This window comes from Octopus bimaculoides, chromosome 6, assembly GCF_001194135.2.
Source record: "Octopus bimaculoides isolate UCB-OBI-ISO-001 chromosome 6, ASM119413v2, whole genome shotgun sequence".
In the NCBI taxonomy this organism is placed as follows: Eukaryota; Metazoa; Mollusca; class Cephalopoda; order Octopoda; family Octopodidae; genus Octopus; species Octopus bimaculoides.
This window is the reverse complement of record NC_068986.1, coordinates 72,928,322-72,949,992: the sequence shown is the minus strand read 5'-3', so window position 1 is coordinate 72,949,992 and position 21,671 is coordinate 72,928,322. Positions and strand designations below refer to the sequence as shown.

The 21,671-nt window shown below is 36.0% G+C and overlaps 2 protein-coding genes across 2 annotated transcripts in view; one reads left to right on the top strand and one right to left on the bottom strand.

Annotated features, from left to right (window-relative positions):
- Nucleotides 1–8,121, bottom strand: part of LOC106873631 (uncharacterized) — a 26,204-nt gene extending 18,083 nt beyond the window's left edge. The window contains exon 1 of the mRNA XM_014921088.2: nucleotides 7,272–8,121. The gene's annotated coding sequence lies outside the window, so the exon portion shown is untranslated. The remainder of the gene's footprint in view (nucleotides 1–7,271) is intronic.
- Nucleotides 8,122–8,156: 35 nt separating this feature from the next.
- LOC106873420 (peroxisomal membrane protein PEX14) overlaps nucleotides 8,157–21,671 on the top strand; it is a 51,244-nt gene continuing 37,729 nt past the window's right edge. Inside the window, exon 1 of the mRNA XM_014920779.2 lies at nucleotides 8,157–8,267. Within this exon, the coding sequence (XP_014776265.1) occupies nucleotides 8,241–8,267 (27 nt within the window). The 5' untranslated portion in view covers nucleotides 8,157–8,240. The remainder of the gene's footprint in view (nucleotides 8,268–21,671) is intronic.

Here is a 21,671-nt window from a genome sequence, read left to right as displayed (position 1 = left end):
TGATTAACGAAACGGAATATCTTTGAACATAAGAACCATGAAATGCAAAAATTATCTTTAACATTTATTATAAATAACTAATTTCATTTCGTCAGGACTGTTACATTTTAATTGTTTATCAGAGTTGGTATTTGCTTTGCAGTGAGATAAAAAAAAAGTAAACAGAATAAAAGATTTTTCCTCTTTTCAATCTAAGATGCAGTGCAAGACTTAATATTCTAGAAAGGGCACTTACTGATAAAAGCCACAGATACCATTGCTTGGGGATAGGAACAGTTGTTTTTACTTGAGCTGACTTCTTGACACATATAAGTGATAAAAGATTAGAATTTAAACAGAATATCCATTCGATAGTTTCCTATCTTTATTGAGGAGCATCTTGTTCCAATATTTAGAATATAAAACACATTGTAATTATTTTAACCCTTTGGAATTTAAAGAGGCCATATCTGGCTTAAATATTCTAATATAAAAATGTTCAAACCAGCTACATTTGGCTCCTCACACATACCGAACAGTGTTATCCTAAAAAGAATCAATCATATCATTGAAATCTTAAAGCTACAAGGTAATGCCAGATTAATTCAAAACAATGTGAATAAATAAACATTACATTTGACAGAATGATCTGAATGCTAAAAGGTCAAAGTGGTTTGTGAGCTTACTGAGTCTTTTTAAAATAAAAACTTGGTTGCTACTGTAACCTGGTTGATTGTTTCTGTAGAAACATTACCACCACAATATAATTCTTAAGATGTCATTTGATCCCAAGTCAGCCCTGATCTAGCAGAGGTGTGAGTAAAGGTATTTTACTGTGGGCATCTCATTGTTTTGTATATACAAGATTTCATTATCCTCTTTTTAAGATGGCTGGGTGGTTGAAGAGAATTAGTTACAATTTACAACAAACTGAGTGACCATCTAGAAACTCTTTCATTGGTTTGTAATAAATATAATGGAGAGAATTATATCTGATAGAAACAAAACAAACATAGCAGTCAATTCAACCCATTCCAACTATATTGAGAAGAGGTAAGGTGTCAAACTGGTAAATCATTAGCATGTCAGGCAAAATGCTTAGCAGCATTTTGTCTGTCTTTTAGGTTCTGAGTTCAAATTCTGCCAGAGTCAACTTTGCTTTTTGTCCTTTTGGGGGTCAATAAAATAAGTGTCACAACTTATCCCCTCCCACAAAATTCCTGGCTTTGTGCCAGAATTTGAAACTAATATTAAGAAGAGGTACATGTATACAACTTTAAAATACAAGCTTCAAGAAAAATATTTCTTCCACCACTGAAGTCTAAAGTACAGTTTATAATGAAACAATGAAATGAGATGTACCTGAATATTCCTCATGTAGGTCACAACTATCATCATCATCATCATTTAATGTCCACAGAGCTGTCCTGTGATCAAAGACATTCCACACATAGCCACTTCATTTTTTTTTCAAGCACTGTATAAAGCTCACATTATCTGATGTGTCCTTCCTTTCATACAATAGTAGAGTATGATATAAAGAATTTGGCTGCTAATTGTAAGTTGAACAATTCCTTTATATGTTCTGATAACTGCAATGGAGTCAGTAAGGCAGACTCAAACAGATTCTTGCTGCTCCATTGCATTTATGTCTTGTGGTGTGCACTTCAATATTGCCAATATTGTTACTTCTGCATGAAAGTGCTTTTTTTTACATGCAGTAGAGTATCGCATATGTAGTATATGTAATTGTTGTTGTTGTTGGCACTCCGTCGCTTACGACGTTGAGGGTTCTAGTTGATTTGATTAACGGAACAGCCTGCTCGTGAAATTAACGTGCAAGGAGCTGAGCACTCCACAGACACATGTACCTTTAACGTAGTTCTCGGGGATATTCAGCGTGACACAGCGTGACAAGGCTGACACTTTGAATTACAGGCACAACAGAAATAGGAAGTAAGAGTGAGAGAAAGTTGTGGTGGAAGAGTACAGCAGGGTTCACCACCATCCCCTGCCGGAGCCTCGTGGAGCTTTAGGTATTTTCGCTCACTAAACACTCACAACGCCCGGTCTGGGAATCGAAACCATGATCATATGACCGCGAGTCCGCTGCCCTAACCACTGGGCTATTGCGCTACCAGTATATGTAATACAGTAAGTTAAAACATTTTAATTTACTAAGTTTATTCATGCAATTAGTACACAAAAGCTTCTTCTAGTGAGTGTTTAAAATCTAAAAATAATGAGTCAGGGAGATAACTTCAATAAAATATATTTCTGGAATAAATTTTTGAGTTTCAATTAGTTGATTTTATTGAGGCTATTTCCTTTCCTTATTGTTTTTAGATTTTAAACACTCACTAATGGGGTTTTGTCAACTGATTATATCTTTTATCTTTTACTTGTTTCAGTCATTAGATTGCAGCCATGCTGGGGCATCATCTTGAAGAGCTTTTAGTTGAATAGATCAACCCCAGCACTTATTTTTGTTTGCTAAGCCTGGTACTTATTCTATCAGTCTCTTTTGCCAACCTGCTAAGTTATGGGGATATAAACACACCCATACCAGTTGTCAAGCAGTAGTGGGGACAAACACAAAGACATACACACACACACATACATCATCATCATCATCATCATCACCATTTAACATCCGCTTTCCATACTGGCATGGGTTGGACAGTTTGACAGAGGACTGGTGAGACAGGACTGGTGAGACAGAGGACTGGTGAGCCAGAGGCTGCACCAGGCTCATTCTGATCTGGCAAAGTTTTTACAGCTGGATGCCCTTCCTAATACCAACCACTTTAAGAGTGTAGTGGGTGCTTTTTACGTGCCACCGGCACCAGGGCCAGTCAGGTGGTTCTGGCAACGACCACGCTAAAAAGGTGTTTTTACGTGCTACCTGCATAGGAGCCAATCCGGCAGCACTGGCAACAACTACACTTGAATGTTGTTTCTCACATGCCACTGGCACATGTGCCGGTAAGGCAACGCTAGCAGCGATCACGCCCGAATGGTGCTTTTCACGTGTCACTGGCATGACACCCAATCCATGGCCCTGGCAACGATCACGCTTGGATATGCTTGTAACGTTCCACTGGCACGTGTGCCAATCAGGCGGTTCTGTCATCAGCCACGTCAGCAATTATCTGGCTGGATAACCATATACCTCCTCCACTGCGAAACACCTATTTCTGTCTCTCTGTCACACATTAACCTTTCATCATCTGACACAAGATTCAAGCGGTGATCACCTTCCTTGTCTTGCAAGTTACTTGGTAAACCTGCCAGTGCTAGTGCCACTTAAAAAGCATCCAGTTAACATTGTAAAATGGTTGGCATTTGGAAGAGCATCCAAGTGTAAAAATCATGCCAAAACAGACCTTGCCTGTGCTGGTGCCACATAAAAAGCACTCAGCCCACTCTGTGGGGTGGTTGGTGTTAGGAAGGGCGTCCAACTGTTGAAACCATGCCAAAACAGACACAGAAGTATGGCACAGGCTTCTGCTTGGCCAGCTCCTGTCAAATCGTCCAACTCATGCCAGCATGGAAGGAGAACAAGCACATAGATGCGAAACAAGGTGGAAAAAATAGTACTTGAATACCAGAGGAAGAGTAATATGCTTTATTAAAAAGCACCAAAAATATCACAAAATCTGTTACTCAGAGTTTCACATTCCTGTTCGCCGGACAGTTTTGTTTAGAATATATATATATATATATATATATATACTATATTTTCATTTATATACATAATTATATCGAAGGGATCGGAAAACATCTCCACACACTAGACATAGACACCAAAGAGAGCAGTAAGTATTTACTTTTACTTTTAGCTCAAAATTGGTCCAATACACCAATGATGCCAGTCCAAAACATAACCCGACCTCCCCCTGTTGGAGTCTCAAACGATGAGGACGGTTCCCGTTACTTGATACCCAACCTTAACTCCAGCCATCAAGGGTAGCATGGCATTTGTCAGTGAACAGAACTGTTGAAAAATCTATCTTAATATACTCTTCTGCCCATTTCAGTCTCTTCTGCTTATGAACAGCCTTCAGAGGTGGGGGGGGGGCTTGTAAGAGGTATAACATTCCTGGCTACCTGCTTCAAGAGGAGACACCTGGTAATTTTCGATACATCTTCCTTGCCACAATGTTTGAAGACTTCTCTCCTTGTCAGACATGGTTCTACACAACTTCCCTTTTCACATGTGACAAAGTACAATTCAAAGCAACCCTTGACGTACCCTTATCTAACCTTGACTGAACAGAAATAAGAGACTGCACAAATTTCATCACTGTTTGGTGATCTCTTTCCAGTATTTTTGATATTCTTATAGTTGTTTTTCTTTTTGAAGCTCTGACACAAGCTCGTTCGAAATAAGATCACATTTCTGAGCCATAATGAGACTTAAGTTGGGCACCTGCCTAATAATTTGGGACAGCAGAAAAGTTGCTGCTATACTGGACAAACATGGCTTCTGTGAGTTTATAATTATTACACACTGGGAGAGGATTACTGCTCTGATTTTACCACAAGCTATTGGTATGGCAAAATGTGGCTTTCCCAGCATATTTGAAAACAAGTATACTTGGTCACCTATCTGAGCTCTCTGATGTAACAAGAATGGAGAAATATTGCCCAGCAGCCTCAACATTCTGCCTGGCAAGAGGTGAGATGTGTGAATGAGCTGGCTGCTTTCAACACTCTGCAAAAAGGTGCCAAAAGCAGCATTTTATAGTGTACAAAAAGAAGATTCTAGAAGATTAGATCATGCAACAGCTTGACACTAATTGGTTGCTTACTATGCTGATCATGTGGTTCAGTCGTAATGGTTTGGTTTCAAATAACTGCTAAAATTATTCTCCTCCCCGTTCTTTACATGAAATGTAAGAGAATGAAACAATAAAAAGAGGATTTACTTAAAAAGAGAATAGTGCATGTAGACTTGAGTAAAGTCCAAATTTTTTGGTAGCTGTGGAAGGGGTAGACCCAGGAAGACATGGGACAAAGTGATGAGAAAGGATCTTTGGATGGTTGGCCTCGCTGAAGAAATGACAAGGGACTGGGAGATGTGGTGATTTGCTGTAAAATCACTGTCTTCCACATGTACAGGCTTGTCCTTTCAGGTGCTGGTGCCACATGAAAACTATTCATGCTGGTGCTGCATTAATGCACCCATGCTGGTGCTGTGTAAACACACCCATACCAGTGGCATGTAAAAAGCACCCAGTACACTCTGCTAAGTGGTTGGCATTTGGAAGGGCATCCAGCCATATAAACCATGCTACAACAGACAATTGGAGTCTGGCCAGTTCCATGTCAAACTATCCAACCCATACCAGCATGGAAAGCAGACATTAAATGATGATGATGATGAGGAGGAGGAGGATGAACTATCAATACAGTAAATAAGTCAAATATTGAAATACAAAAGCAAAAAGGCATGTAATAAGGTGAAAGCAAATAAAATGTCCATGCTCATAGTTCGTATATGCAAAATTGTGTTGAGATGCAAAACACATGCAAATAGAGAAAACATTTCTTAGAAATGAAAGTTATGAGAACACTGAATAAAAGAGATGCATAGATGATGTTTTATTGCTCAGAAATATGGAATACCATATAATATGCAGGCATGTGTGGAATTGACTACAATTGAAGTCTGCAAAAAAAATTGTTAACTTTGGACATGTCTGCTGCAAGGATATAAATGTGTTTGTGAATGAATGATGTTTACAGGACAAGCCAATCTTATTTACTGTTTTTAAAAAGTAAACAAAAACATGCACAGAAAATGTCAGTTGTCACCAATGATCAGAATGCTGTTTGGCTGTACCATAGTTGTTGCTATTGTAGTCCCAGTGTTGTGGTTGTTGCAGACAGTATCATTGGATGGCACTAGTATATTATAGCAGTTCATTAATGCTGCTGTGGTAGGTGGTTGAGTTAATGAATGAAAAGGTTTCTTGGACTACCTGAAGAAGTAAATGAACAACACTCACAAACATTTAACAGAATTTCTTATCGCACATAAAGATACCTTTAACAGTTAACAACAGTAATAATTGCATACTGGGAGAGAGAGAGACACTGCTCTGAATTTACAGCATGCTATTGGTATGGCAACATGTGGCTTTCCGGACATATATGTAAACAATTGTGCCATTGTCTTGGTGATCTATTTGAGTTGGCAGATGTAGCAAAAATGGAGACATATATCTCTCAGCTGCCTCAATATTCCACCTGGCAAGAAGTGAGATGTGTGAATGAGTCAACTGCTCTCAACACTGCAAGGAGTGTAGGTGTCAAAAGCAGTGTTTTATAAGGTACAAGAAGATTCTAGAGGATTAAATCATATGACAGCTTGACAGTGATTGGTTGCTTACAAAACTGGTCATGTGACATTATTGTAGTTCACTTTTGGTGTCTGACTGCTTACCTAGTGGTTTGGTTTCAAATCACTGCTACAAAGGTAACTACATTTTTTTTTGTAGAGCTTGGAGAAAGTATTAATATTGTCAAAATCAGTTGGTTTTCAGGCTTGCACAGAAACTAACAAACTGTAAGTAAAACAAATGAAAGGGAAATAGTGGACAGTGAAGTTGGATTCACCAAATATTCTAATTAAATTGAGCAAAGTATTACTATAAACTTCTTGAGTGTATCAAATGTTAAAAGAAGTGAGAATGATCAAAAGCAAATAAACTAGACATAGTTATTTTTATACAAAATTATGGCCTTCATTCTATTTGAATTGGTCCTGCTAAGGAAATAACTTTCAGCAAAATTCCATATCTTGTAGATGGCTACTTATGGTTTGTTGCAAGAATTTGTCATTATAAACAGATGCAGTTTCCCCAAAGAAAACTACTTTTGTGCAAGCCACCAGTCTCATCTTTTATTGGGGACTTTTTATTGGGCTACATTAAAACTATTATAGGCCCCTGGTCAAATCAATGCACTGGGCCCTATAGTACTTTTATTGACAGCAAACCATGTCCTACATGGGTCAGAATTAGGTTCCTAGGCAACTTCCCAGTGTGCCCTGATAGAAATGCGTATTAGTGGTTGCTGTTGTTTAGCCCACAGTTCAGCTCCAGTTCTTGTAACTTTCCTATTTTTTCGTCAGGCAAGGTTTGACACTATTTAATGTCTTCTTTTATTTAAACTAGTAGGATTTGATTTGAGGGAGATTTGACTGATATACTGAACGTTAAAATAGTTCCTCATTTTAATTCTTGACGTGGAAAACGAATTCTTTTGATAACATAGATACTTACATTGCATAGTGGTCTTGGAAACACAGAAGCGTCCTTCTTTCTATCTGTCTATATCATATTTCCTGATGTACAGGTTTACATTTAATATTTAAAAGTGAAGACGTTTTAATATTATTCTCTGTATCGCTGGGATCAATTTTTCATTTTGTACCTATTGCTTACTAAAGTAAATTAAGCAGACAATAATTTGACTCCATAAATGTAAAGTCTTTTGCCTCACATCTATAGAAATGCATAATCATCAACATTCGAAGAAATTATTGATTAGAAGTTTGCTTCCCAGCCATATGGTTCCGGGTTCAGTCCCACTGTGACACTTTATGACTTCTACTTTAGCCCTGGGCCGACCAAAGACTTGTTAATGAAGGATGTGGTAGACGGAAACTAAAAAAAGCCCGTCGGGTGCACGCACTTTTGCGTTTGTACTTCAACTTCACTATCTCTTCACAACTGCTGTTAGTTTGTTTACGTTCTTAAAAGAAGTAGTGGGGTCGATACGTTCGATTAAAACCCTTCAAGGCGGTACCCTAGCCGCAGTCGTTCGACTGATACAAATAAAAGTCTAGGTATCGACAAAATATAGTTCAGCAAAAAGGTAAATATTGGCTTCAAATTTTGGCAAAGAGCCAGCAAGTTCGATGGAGGGACAAGTGAATTACATTGATTTCAATGTTCAACTGGTACCTATTTTACCAACCCTGAAGGGATGAAAGGCAAAGTCGACCACGGCGGAATTTGAATTCAGAGCGATAAGACGGACGAAAGGTCGCTTAACATTTTGTCCGGAGTGCTAACGTTTCTGCCAGCGCGCCGCCTTATGTTAGGTAAATATTGGTCTTTTAAACATAAAAACACGAAATGAGACCAAGGGAGGTAATTAGTTGTCTGTGGAAACACGTGTTCGTTAATATATTTCATATATCTATATTCTTTCTGCCATGATATGTAAACAATAACCGGTGGAAGATAATGGCTGAGGAGGATGTCGATAACCAGGCATGTTTGTTTGTATCATACTAAATCTACTGAAGAACTAGTTTTACTAAAACAATTGTCAGTCAATAGAATATTTTAAAAATCATCTATAGAACCCATGTAGTTATTGATATTGTGTCTCTAAATCACTACGAAATTCAATGTTTAATCTTAACGCACTTGAATTTTTTTAAGACTACACCTTACAGGCGATCTAGTAAACGCATGTTATGCATGAGTTTGCAGATGTGTGTGTATATATATATATATATATATGTATATATAATTCGTTGAAGTTGTTCAAGTCGAAGTGCTTATGTATAATAACACTTTCTCTCGCTTCTTACATATGTGAGGAGAGAGAATAGTGTTATTGTTCTACGTCATTAAAAAAGAAAATTATTTCTTAATTAGATATAGCATACTGTATTAAATACCTTTATTATATTATTAAGAGACAGAATAGTTTAGATAAAATTTTATAATAATACACTGTAGAATGTTATTTCTTCGTTCAACGTTTGTTTTAAATCTACATAATAATCAGTTGACACAAACTCACTTTGTTCTTCGTCATTTACCTGTTTCATGTGTTCTAGGTTTTTGTATCTACACTTGTTTTACTGGACAACCTCTATGTTTCGCTGAACCTGTGAGAAACAGTCAAATCTCCCTCAAATCACATCCTCCCAGTTTAATTAAAAGGAGGCATTAAATAGTGTCAAACCTTGTCTGACGATAAGATAGGAAGGTCACAAGGAGAACTAGAGCTGAACCGTGGGCTAAACAACAGCAACCACTAATACGCTTTCTATAATTGTAAAAAATATTAATGCATCTTAGAATTAAATTATTATCTTACATAAATTACATTTCTTTGTTATTTGAACGTGAACTTCTCGAGCTTTACATTCACTTATAAAAAATAAAGATCGCCCCAATTTAGTATAGAACCCTACTTAACTGTAGAAAGTTAACACTATCGTTTATTTCATGCAATACAAAAGTAGGAGTTCCCTTGTAATAATTTTAAAAATGTAGTATGCCTTTGAATGATCTGTGTCATTGAACTACGCTCGTGTTAAGTCACCATATCGATCTCAGTATTCATTGCAAACATATTTCATCGATGCCTGTTTCTAAGTTGGGCTGGGAACAACATAAACAACCCAGAGTTTTAGACTGTGTAAACATAAACATGCGCGCGCGAACACACACATTGGAAAAATTTTTGGCGTGTGTATGAAAGAGCTGTAGTTAAATGCAGGTCATATACTTAAGGTTGACTTCATTTTTGGTAAATTTTCAGATTAACACCCGCACGATTTTCACTATGGTGTTAGGGTCAGGGTTGGGTTAGGGTTAGTGACGGAATTCCCTAACCGTAACCCTAAACCCTAACCTTAACCCTAACACCCTAGTGAAAATCGTGCGGGTGTTAATCAGAAATTTTACCACATTTTTAATCAATTAAAAAAATTAAAATATATTTTCTTTTCACAAAATTAAGTACGATAACCAGCTTTTAACTATGTCTCTTTCATACTGAAGGCACTCTTGGCAATTATTTTATCCATAGAATCAGTTGGCAACAATGACTATGTTAAGGAGGTTTAATAAGACCAAAACATCTGGAGCTTTGTGACCATAGTTACCACTACCTAGTATATATTTTCCACTTAATTCCTTTCGGAATATTATCTCCACTTAGTTCCTGATAATTTGACGGTTTGAGAGTTATCACCCTTGACTCTTTTGAAATTAATCTTCACCAACGTTAGACGTTTATCATTGCAGTTATAATTTCATTTGATTAAGAATTATTTTCAGTTTAACACATAAAGAATTGTAGCGTGCATTTAACTACATAGGATACACTCACACACACACACACACATACATATGTAAAGAATAAGGAGAAAATGGAGAGGCAGCTGTTTTGATTCAGTATTTTATAATGAATAAATAATATTTTATTAATTACCTCTCCATTTCTCCTTAATCTTTAAATATGTGAACCACGGTTTATATGGTTACCTTATAGTTGAACTTTCTATGGATTGGTAACTAACCAGTATTTTCATGAGATTTTACTAACCCTTAATGGGGTTTATAACCTTTGTATATATATATATATATATATATATATATATATATAAATCAAATATACAGTGTTATAGATCTATCAAAGCCAATCATACCAGCTAGTTTGCACTGGCTATTAGATAACACCATGGTTAAGTAATACTATGTACTTATATATATACATATGTATGTATGTGTGTGCCAACAAGGAAAATGGATCTAAATAGTGATGATAATATACTCATCATCATTTTAATGTCCATTTCTCCATGCTCGCTCTCATGAGTCAGATTGAATTCTTTGAGGTAGATTTTCTATGGCTGGATGCCATTCCTATTGCCAACCCTCACCTGTTTCCAAGTAAGGTAATATTGACATGTTTTCAAAGAAGATTGGAAACAAATAACACTGCTTGTATGATGGTGATACTTGTTTACAACTATCACATGATGTCAAAACAAGGAGACATAAACACATCTACACACATGTACATGCACACACACATGACAAGCTTCCTGCCAAGATGTCACAGTTTGTTCATCTGCCACTTCACTAAATACACCAGTTGTACTTTATTGTGATGCCAGTGCTTGTGAAGTTGTCTTGTCCCAAGATCCTCACTGCTCTAATCCATTAGCATTCAGATTACTCTGACAAATGTAATGCTTATTTATTTACATTGTTTTGAATTAATTATGCATTATCTTTTAGCTTCGAGATTTCCATGATGTGATTTTTTGTTTTCAGGATGACATTGTAGGGTAGATGTGAGAGACTGGATATGGCTGGTTTGAACATAGAACAGGTAGAATATTTGGGTTAGACACAGCCAGTTTAAATGACGGAGTGCTAAGATGTCTCTGTTTATTTTGGATAATATGAGGGGATGATTGCAGAGAATGGACTGGTGTGAGAGGGAGAGAGAAAATAATGAATGGTTATGAGAATATGTAAAGAGAGAGAGAAAGAGAGAGCTAGATAACAGTAGCATAGGGAAGTAGCTTCTGCATAGTTTCTGCTTATCAAATTTCACTCACAAAGTATTGGTCAACCTGAAGCTACAGGAGACATTTACCCAAGTTGCTGGATAGAGAAATTGAAACTAAAGTAAACTTCTTAACTGCATCCTATTGTATATCTTAGTTTTCTCAAAACTTTGCCGACAGTGTAAATGAGGTTCATTTAATATATCTTTGTGATGCTCTATCAAACTTCAATTGGGTCTATTTTGCTGTTTATCTTATCTAGACAGCTAAAAATGATATCAACAAATAATTATCTAGACAGCTAAAAATAATATGAGCAAATAATTTACCATATTCATCTTCATTTGCCCAGGTCTTGTGTCTAAGTAACAAATTATTTTCTCATAAGAAGATTCAGAAAAACTTTAAAAACTAATCAAGGAAAATTATACTCCACTTCCAGTGATATGTGCTAATTGGTAATGCAATCTTGTCTAATGTTAATTTAGCCTGGAAGACAATATTTGAAACAAAATCTTTTTTTATCTATACAAACATGCTATGTTATTTGATTTTCTGAATGTGATGAAATAACATGTCCTGTACTTGATTATATAAACATGTTTAGAATTTCTAAATATTTGTGGACATAATAAATAAATTCACTGGTTGCTGTAAGTGTGGCTGTGTGGTAAAAAGTTTGTTTCTCAACCACATAGTTCTGAGTTCAGTCCCACTGCATAACACCTTGGGCAAGTGTCTTCTGCTTTAGCCCCTGGCTGACCAATGGTTTGTGAGTGGATTTGGCTGACAGGAACTAAAAGAGCCCCATGTGTGTGTATATGTGTGTGTTCATGTGTGTTGTCTCCATGTCTTGACATCAAATGATAGTTGTAAACAAGTGTCACTGTAAAAATATGTCTGCTCATAGGGAAAGATTATCTTACTTGGAGACAGGTGAGGGTTGGCATCAAAAAGAACATTTGGCTAAAAAAACTCTGCCCTACATTGCAGCTTTGGCCAACTTGTATAATTCTTACATGTAGAGTACTCAGAATCACAATATCTGATTTTTCCTGAAACTGTATAATGATGGGATTATAATTGAAAATATGAAATAAAGAAAGGTTTCCAATCAAGTAAATTGGAAGATGGTTTGTTTTTCACAATATACTCTAGAAGACCAGTGATTGGAGGAAGTGTGTACAATATTAGATGTGCCAGTTGAGGAATTTGGGATATTATACACATTTGCTGAGAGCTGAAGTGATTCGATTGTTCAAAGAACAAATCAAATCTTGATGTGCTTTTTATAATCTTCAAGATACTAAATTTCTAGACAAGGCCACTTGAAACTGGGAGTTTTTGTCATGTGTAGTGATTAAGATCTTTTTTGTTGTTAGTTGTGGCTGATGCTGGTGTCACGTAACTGGCACCTGTGCCAGTGACAGGTAAAAAGGACTCCATTGTACACTTGGAGTTGTTGGCATTAGGAAGGGCATCCAGCCATAGAAATTATGCCAAATCAGATTGGAACCTGGTGCAGCTCTCCAGCTTACCAGTTTCAGTCAAACCATCTAACCCATACCAGCATGGAAAGCAGATGCTAAATGATGACGATGATGTGGCATACAAAATATTGTGCTGCTATATATTGATATTTCATAAACACCTTCCTACTACTATTCTTCATTATGAATGGACTTAATTTTAAATTTCTCAGCAAATTGAGCAAAACTAAATGTTAGTTAAGAGGGAGTTGCTTAAAATTTTATGTTGGACATTTTAATTCCAATTTAAAGTTAATTTACTTTAATTTCATTATTGATACAGGAAACATCATATCTGTTAATGTATGGCATAATTTGATTGATTAAAAAATAAATTTTTTTCATTTTACTAAAAGATGTGATGGCATTTGAAAACTTTCATATTAATTATTGGTTTCAAATTTTGGTACAAGGCCAGCAAATTCGAAGGAGGGAGTAACTCAATTACATCAATCCAATGCTCAACTGGTACTTATTTTATCGACTTCAAAAGGATGAATGACAAAGCGACCTCTGCAGAATTTGAATTTAGAACGTACAGACGGACAAAACGACACAAAGCATTTTGCCTGGTGTGGTAATGATTCTGCCAGCTCACTGCCTTAGCTTACATATTAATTATTGGAGCAGGTGTTGATTGAGTAGACTTATCGTTAAAAGCATTTATACCATGGCCATTCCATCTTTTTGTATATCTGGGAGATTGTCCATGTGTTCTTCCTGTGTTAAAATGCAACATCACATTTCGTAATACTTTTTCTATATTTTGGAGATGAGGAATTATATACATTATTTACAATGGCTGGAGAGTTGTCCTCACTTTGTTTGTTGTTATCACAACGTTTCAGCTGATGTACTCTCCAGCCCTCATCAGGTGTTCTGATGGAATTTCAAACCCAATCCTTTACTTGATTAATGGGGTACACTGTTCTCATTCTTAAGGTATGTTGCTGATGTTATTTTCCTTTTGATGTTATTTTTCATGTCCCTGCCTGGGATTGAACTTAGAATCCGAGGGTTAGTAGCCAGTGCTCTTATCCATTGCACTATATGCCCACAGACAGGGACTTGAAAAATAATATCAACAGAAAAATAACATACCAACAGTGTACCCCGTTAGTCAAATAAAGGGTTGGGTTCGAAATTCCACCAAAACACTAGATGAAGGTTGAAGAGTACATCAGCCAAAACGTGATAACAACAAACAAGGTGAGGACACCTATCCGTCCATTGTAAATAATCACATTTCGTGTACAAACATCATTTAATTCATATTTCATTTGAAGAGAGAATCCCTTTGTTACCAGTGGAAGTAATAGCTCCCTAGACTTTTCCCATCCTATTTTTATTCTGGTCATTATGTTTGTGGAACACTTTCCTCTACTGCTAATTTGTTCACCTAAGTAAGAGGACATATCAATTACTTCCAGTATGTGACCTTGCCAGGCACCATCACCTAAAGTTCTATCAGTCCTGAAAAAAGTAGATCTAAATATCAGCTAATTTTAAACATCAAAGGGCTTCTTTCTGCCATGTCCCTCTTATGTAAACTACAATCCTGTTTTTCTCAGTAATGCAAATTTCTCCTTCCCTGTCTTGAACCCATCTCTATTGCCCAGGATACTTACTCATTCAAATTTCACTCCCAAGGATTATGTTTGTGAATATGTAGACCCCAACTTTTCTTATCTCTCACCTAGATTTTGTTAATAATAACTTTCAGCTTCTGTGGCTCAGGGTTTCCTTCCTTCATTCTCCTAAATACATCTACTCCCTCTATTGCTATCTAAATTCCTCAAATCACAAGCAATTCTTTGACCATATCTTCTGCATTGTCAATATCTGTCTTTACTCTCCTCATTCCAAAGTCATTGTCTTCAGCAAGGCTGTGGAGTCAAAACAAAAAAACTTTGACTCTGACTCCAACTCCTCTACTGTTGGTACCTCCAATTCGTCTTTATGTGATGTTGGTCTACATATCTCACAAAGCATATGCATACGCTTGTACTTTGAGTAGGCCTTTATGTTATAACTGGTTTATATCAAAGAATGTGGAGGCGCAATGGCCCAGTGGTTAGGGCAGCAGACTCGTGGTCATAGGATCGCGGTTTTGATTCCCAGACCAGGTGTTGTGAGTGTTTATTGAGCGAAAACACCTAAAGATCCATGAGGCTCCGGCAGGGGATGGTGGCGAACCCTGCTGTACTCTTTCACCACAACTTTCTCTCACTCTTTCTTCCTGTTTCTGTTGTACCTGTAATTCAAAGGGTCAGCCTTGTCACACTGTGTCACGCTGAATATCACAGAGAACTACGTTAAGGGTACACGTGTCTGTGGAGTGCTCAGCCACTTGCACGTTAATTTCATGAGCAGGCTGTTCCGTTGATCGGATCAACTGGAACCCTCAACGTCGTAAGCGATGGAGTGCCAACAAAATATTAAAGAATAAAGATATTGTGAATTGGAGTTGGTATAGTTTTACTGACTCAGACTACCCCTTAACTGTTTCCGACTCCACGATTCCAACTCTGACTCCACAGCCCTAGTCTTCAATGACTTCAATGCTCACAACTACCAACTATTCTTACATTAATCCTGCACTGATGCTTCTGGTTGCAGAAACCAGATCATTTGCTTTTCTCAGCTCTTCACACCTTGTTTTATCTCCTTTTCACATTCCAGATTGATGTACAGACATTCCAGATACCCTTGATCTCTTTCACATTACGTAAGAAAGAGATCAAGGGGATCAACTCTTTTGATCTGTAATCGTCTCTGTACTTATCAGGTTATCCAACCACTGCCTTATCAGAAATGTCCAACACACAGGCACATACTACATAGTACACCCTGCCCACCCCCAGACCCTGAAAGATGTCAAAGCAACTGCTTTCTTTCCTTCCTCTGTCCACTTTCAGAGACTCTGAAAGATGTCATAGGAACTGCCCTTCCTTCCCCAAACAAAAGCTAATTACAGTTTACTTTTCCTTTAAAAGTATTTTCTACTTTGTTTTACCTTTTTTTTTGTCTGCTTCAACTTACTTATATTCCTTTTCTAATTTTGGCACAAGGCCAGCAATTTTATGGGAAGGGGAAGTTGATTACATCGACCCCAATGCTCAACTAGTACTTATTTTATTGATTTCAGCAAAATTTGAATTTAGCATAATTAGACAAATGAAATGTTGCTAAGCATTTTGTCTGGCATTGTAAAAATTCTGCCAGCTCACTGCCTTTCAACTTGCTTATATTAGAAATAACCATGATCTGTCTAATTGATTTCCAAATCTCATGCTTCATTGCAGAGAAATGACTAAAGTTTCCTTCAGTTCAGACTATGTTTCAGTAGAATGTTGATTTCGAGAAAGCTTCAATGTTTGATCATTTTCTTAATTTTAGAATGTCTCATAAAATATCTCTGAGGGTTGGTGAAATGATTCACAGGATTTCGTTTTGGGATTTTCTATTTATTAACCTGTTATGCACATGTTTGGAGTCATGGAAATGTGAGAACTGTGAGAGTGACATGCAAAATACCTTGTAATATATAGATAAGGGGCCTATTACATTCTATGTTCAAATTCTGCTGAGGTTAACTTTATGTCCCTTTCACAACAATAAGAAAAAAGTGGCTTTGTAGCTGTGGTAGACCTCAATATATTATATGCATTTTAAATGTATATTATACAAGTGTTGTAGTTTGCTTGAAACATTGTAATATTGAAGAAGGGAAAATAGGAAAGCTTCTGACAATGTGGGAAGTTTAACAGAACCTGTATAACTAGACATTTCCCAGATTGTTTTTCTTCTGAGGATGAGTCTTTGTGCCTGAAATATAAAAGTTTTCTTAAACTTTCCGCATTGTTAGAAGCTTTCCTATTTTCCCTTTTTTCTGCCTGTATATTATGCAGATTTTGTTATTCAAAACCAAGAGGCATCTGTACACTATGTGACAACTCTACTAACCAGATTTCAATAAGCAAATTTGTAACTTTTTCTTTTGTTGTTGACATATTTCTTTATCTCAAAGTAAAAGTTCTATTTATTGATCAACTTGTTTTTATAGCCTTTGCTCTCATTTTTACACTGTTTACTTATTATCTTTACACTGATTACTAAGAAGGTGAGCTGACAGAATCATTAGCATGCTGGGCAAAATGTCTGTAGTATTTCATCTATCTTTACATTCTGATTTCAAATTCCATCAAGGTCAACTAGTGCCCTCCTCTAAAAAATTTTAGGCCTTGTGCCTATGGAAAAGACTATTACACTGATTGCTATTTCAGACACCTATTATTTTCATCCACCGTTAAACCATCCATAGATAATTCATGATTTCTCAAAATTTTTCTTTTAATCACAAACTTTATTTTTACTGTATATTTCATTTGTACAAGTTTGTTATTGTTTCCACCAGTTTATTGTTAGAAGCAGTAAAAAATTTTAAAGTTTTTTCTATCTTTAAGTGGCTCAACAGAATATAAATTCTTCTGCTATTTTCCATACACTTCTGTAACTTTCATAATCTGGCTTGATGCCTTTGTGCATTATTGCAAAAGACACCAATAAAATACCAGACTTGATAAGTAAGTATGAGGGTGTGGTGAGGTTGTTCAATTAAATCCTTCAAGGCAATCCTCCAGCATGGTTATGGTCCAGTGATTGAAACAAATGTTTTGGGAAATTATAAAATCATTTTATAGGTTTGTTTCTGTTCATAACATCTATTTTAAATCCTACCAACTTTGATATGCTGTACTAAACACAGCCTTTTAATTTTACTATCCAAAGTATCTTAATTACTAACATTACATTGGCTACACCCACTTGCCATATCTAATATCACTTGGTGTCACCAGTTTTTGTGCTAGGCTATCAAATGTTACAGTGTATATACTTTGTATTATCACTGCTACTTTAGACTACAAGAACTATACTTTATAAACATCACCATATGACCATATATATTTTGGCACTCTGTATTATAACATCTGTTCTGTCAATGTCATTAGGTATTATATGGTGTATTAGTATCTTGTTCCCAATTTTCTCTCTTAAAGCCTGTTTTATATTGTTATCACTACAAGATAACAAAACAAAATTAACATAAGCGTTGAGCAATTTTATTTTTCATGCAATAGTCAAATACATTAATTACAGATTGTATTGGGATTTGCATGTTGGAAAAATGCTTAGCAGCATTTCCTCTGGCTTTATGTTCTGAGTTCAAATTCCACTGAGGTTGACTTTGCCTTTCATCCTTTCGGGGTCGAAAAATAAGTACCAGTTGAGCACTAGGTTCAATATAATCAACTTATCACTTATCCTCCCTTGTAATTGTTGGCCTTGTTCCAAAATTAGAATGAATTATTATTATTATTATTATTATTATTATTATTATTATTATTATTATTATTATTATTATTATTATTATTATTATTATTATTATTATTATTATTATGATTATTATTATATAAGGTGGCAAGCTGGCAGAATTGTTAGCACGCTGGATGGAATGCTTAGCAGTATTTCACCTGTCGCTACGCTCTGAGTTTAAATTCCACCGAGGTTGACTTTACCTTTCATCCTTCCAGGATCGATAAATTAAGTACCGGTTACGCACTAGGGTTGATGTAATCGATTTAATCCCTTCCCCCAAATTTGAGGCCTTGTACTTCCAGTAGAAAGGATTATTATTACTATTATTATTCAGTAGTCTTATTTTTATCGCATGCTTTCACTGCACTACTGAGTGCAGCTCTGTGTGCCTTGGGTATGTGCTGTAGTTTGTTTTGGTGTTGTTATTTTCATTAAATTGAAAGTGCTTTACACAGGATTTGTGCGGTACCTAATGGTGCCATTTTCTGTATGTTATATATTTTAGTAAGTCATGGTGTTTTGGTTATGTATTTGTCTGTATGTTTTTTAATCATACCTAATGCACCTATTATTATAGGGATCGTTTCTGTTTTTGGGCTCCACATTTGGGTTACCTCTATTTCCAGATTTTTGTATTATGGGAGTTTCTATTTTTTATTGGTGCTTTCACTGCACTCTTAATCACTGCTGTGTGCACCTTGAGTATGTGCATTGCTTTCTCCTGTGTGCAGTGTCTGCTAAAGCTATTTTATTTATGCTGCACATATTTGTAAGCACTGGGGATTTGATTATGTGTTTGTTAGATGTTTCCTTTTTTGCCATTCTCAAGATAGCCTTTATCATAGGGATTGTTTCAGTTTCCAGGTGCTGCATTCAGTTTTTTTGTTTTTTTTTTGTATTTCCAGATCTTTTTATTTGGACGATTTCTTCATTTCTTTGAGAGCTACATTATCTTCTGTTTTGATTGAAACCTCCATTTCTTGTTTGTCCTTGATAGCAATATCTGGTTGATTAACCTTAATCTCCGTGTCTGTATGTATTGGTATATTCCAGAATATAGTCACATGTTATTATCTGTGATCTTTCTGGTGTATGCCTATACCATTTTGTTTCTGTGTTGGTATTTCACAGTGTTGGTATAATTTTCAGTGTATGTAAATCCTTTCATGTCTTTGTGGATGTATTCTTTCTTCACAAAGACTTGCAGTCAGAAATTACATGATTAATTGTTTCTTCTCCATCTCTACATATTTTGCTGTTACTTACTGAATCAAGTACTTCATTATGTGCATTTGGTGGTTTCTGGTGAAGTGGCTTCATTTCTGTACTGCAATTAAGAACCTTTAGTTTCAGCTTTGAGTTTTGTGCTATTCAGCCAGTGTTGCAAATTTTCTTGTCTACTTCAATCCTATTCAGCATTTTCATCTGTTGGCTGTGTCGAGGACTTTTCTTGCCTTTGATTAATCATAGCATTCTGTATCACTATTGTTACATTAGATTTTAATCTTTTTGCAATTTCATTTGATTTTTCTCCTTTTTTTTATGCCTACCTGTCATTTCAGCCCATTTTGTATTTTTTAGTTTCCTTGAAGACAAAACAGTTTTGTTTTGTTTATGTTTTATAGTTCTTTGCAATTATTTTCCATTCTTTACTAGATATTTTCAGAGCTCTACAGTGGATACTTTATAATAGCTTTTTAGTTGCATTAGGTTTCTATTGTCTTCTTTTCATGGTAAATATAGTTTTAATACCGGATATTGGATGAAGGCGGTGAGCTGGTAGAATCTTTAACATGCTGGGCAAAGTGCTTAGTAACATTTCGTCTGTCTTTATGTTATGAGTTCAGATTCCACCGAGGTCGACTTTGCCTTTCATCCTTTTGAGGTTGATAAAATAAGTGCCAGTTAATCACTGGGGTCAATGTAGTCGACTTACCCCTCCCCTAAAATCGCTGGCCATGTGCCAGAATTGAAACTGATATCAGATATTCGATGTTGTATTCTAAATGTATTCATTTTTCTTGTTTTTCTGTGTAGTCTAATCTTGTTCATTTAACATTCAATTTAGAATATTATAGCTATAACTGTAATGTCTGGAGTTTTACCTAATTACCTAATTTTTCATTTAGCTCACATTTAAGTATTAATTCAATGTATCTATAACATTCCATCTTAATCTTTTCTTTCATTTGTGTGTGTGTGTGTGCTACCTTGTTAGGATCATTGATTACTAAATATTTGTATATCTTTATTTGGTTAAAGTTTTCTTATCTCAGTTTTTTTTTTTTAAATCCTATATGATAATAGTGTTCTTAGTATCCCTCATCTTCAGTGTTGCCCTGACACATTTTTGTTTGCTAATCCAAATCTCAACAGTTCCCATTGTAAATCCACACACTATCTATAGTAGATAGACGTTATCATCAGCGTTGATGTTGTTGCTGCTGATGACGGTGTTGATTAGCACAATTATTAAAGTGTTGGATGAAATGCCTTGCAGTATGTCTTCTGGCTCTCTATTATTCTGAGTTCAAACTTCAGTAAGGTCCTTTCAACCATTCAGGTTTGATAAAACAAAGTACTGCTCAAGTACTGTGGTCAATGATATGAACTAGCATAATTCCCCCAAAATTTCAAGTCTTGTACTTATAATTATAAAATTATTATTAGTATCATTATTAGCAGTCTTGCCATCACAGAAGATCAGGTCTTCAGAAATGTTAATTGGCTGATTTGGTTGAACCTCAAACTGCCTTGCAGCATTTTAGTTCTTTCTATTCTGAATTTTCGGTTTGTAGAATTAATCTGGTCATGAGGTGCCTTTAGTAGAGTTTATTCTATTTCAAGCATCCTGGTTAGGTCTACAGTTTAAGAATAACTTCCTCTCTCTCTTCCTTCTTTTCACAAGTCTTAGAAGTTCTGAAAAAAATTTAGAGTCGTGCATGATACACTTGTCTTTCTAAATAGCAGAAAAGACTGTCCACAGAGACAGACGTCAAGCAACTAAGCATGACTGTATGGTTATAAAGTTTGATTCACAACCATGTGTTTTCAGGTTTAGTCCTATTGGATGGCAACTTGGGGAAGTGTCTTCTACTATATAACCTTGAGCTAACAAATGCCTTTTCAATGGAATGATTCAACACAAACTGAGATGCAGCTTGTTGTGATGATGATTATATATATATATATATATATATATATGATGATGATGATGGCCATCCACTCGTGACCGAGGAAGACCATTGCCGACCTTCAGGAACATTGTGTGCTCTAGGACTAACTTATATTTTGCATTTGCGGCTCCATTGGTGGCTAATGAGCCCTGCTCTTGACAAGCATACACGACTGCAAACATTGCAGACCAAGCTTTCCCCATTCACTTTACGAGCCGTGCGCGTTTGCTCAGCTCGCTTAAGTTCTTCATGCTGGATACGTGCTCTCTC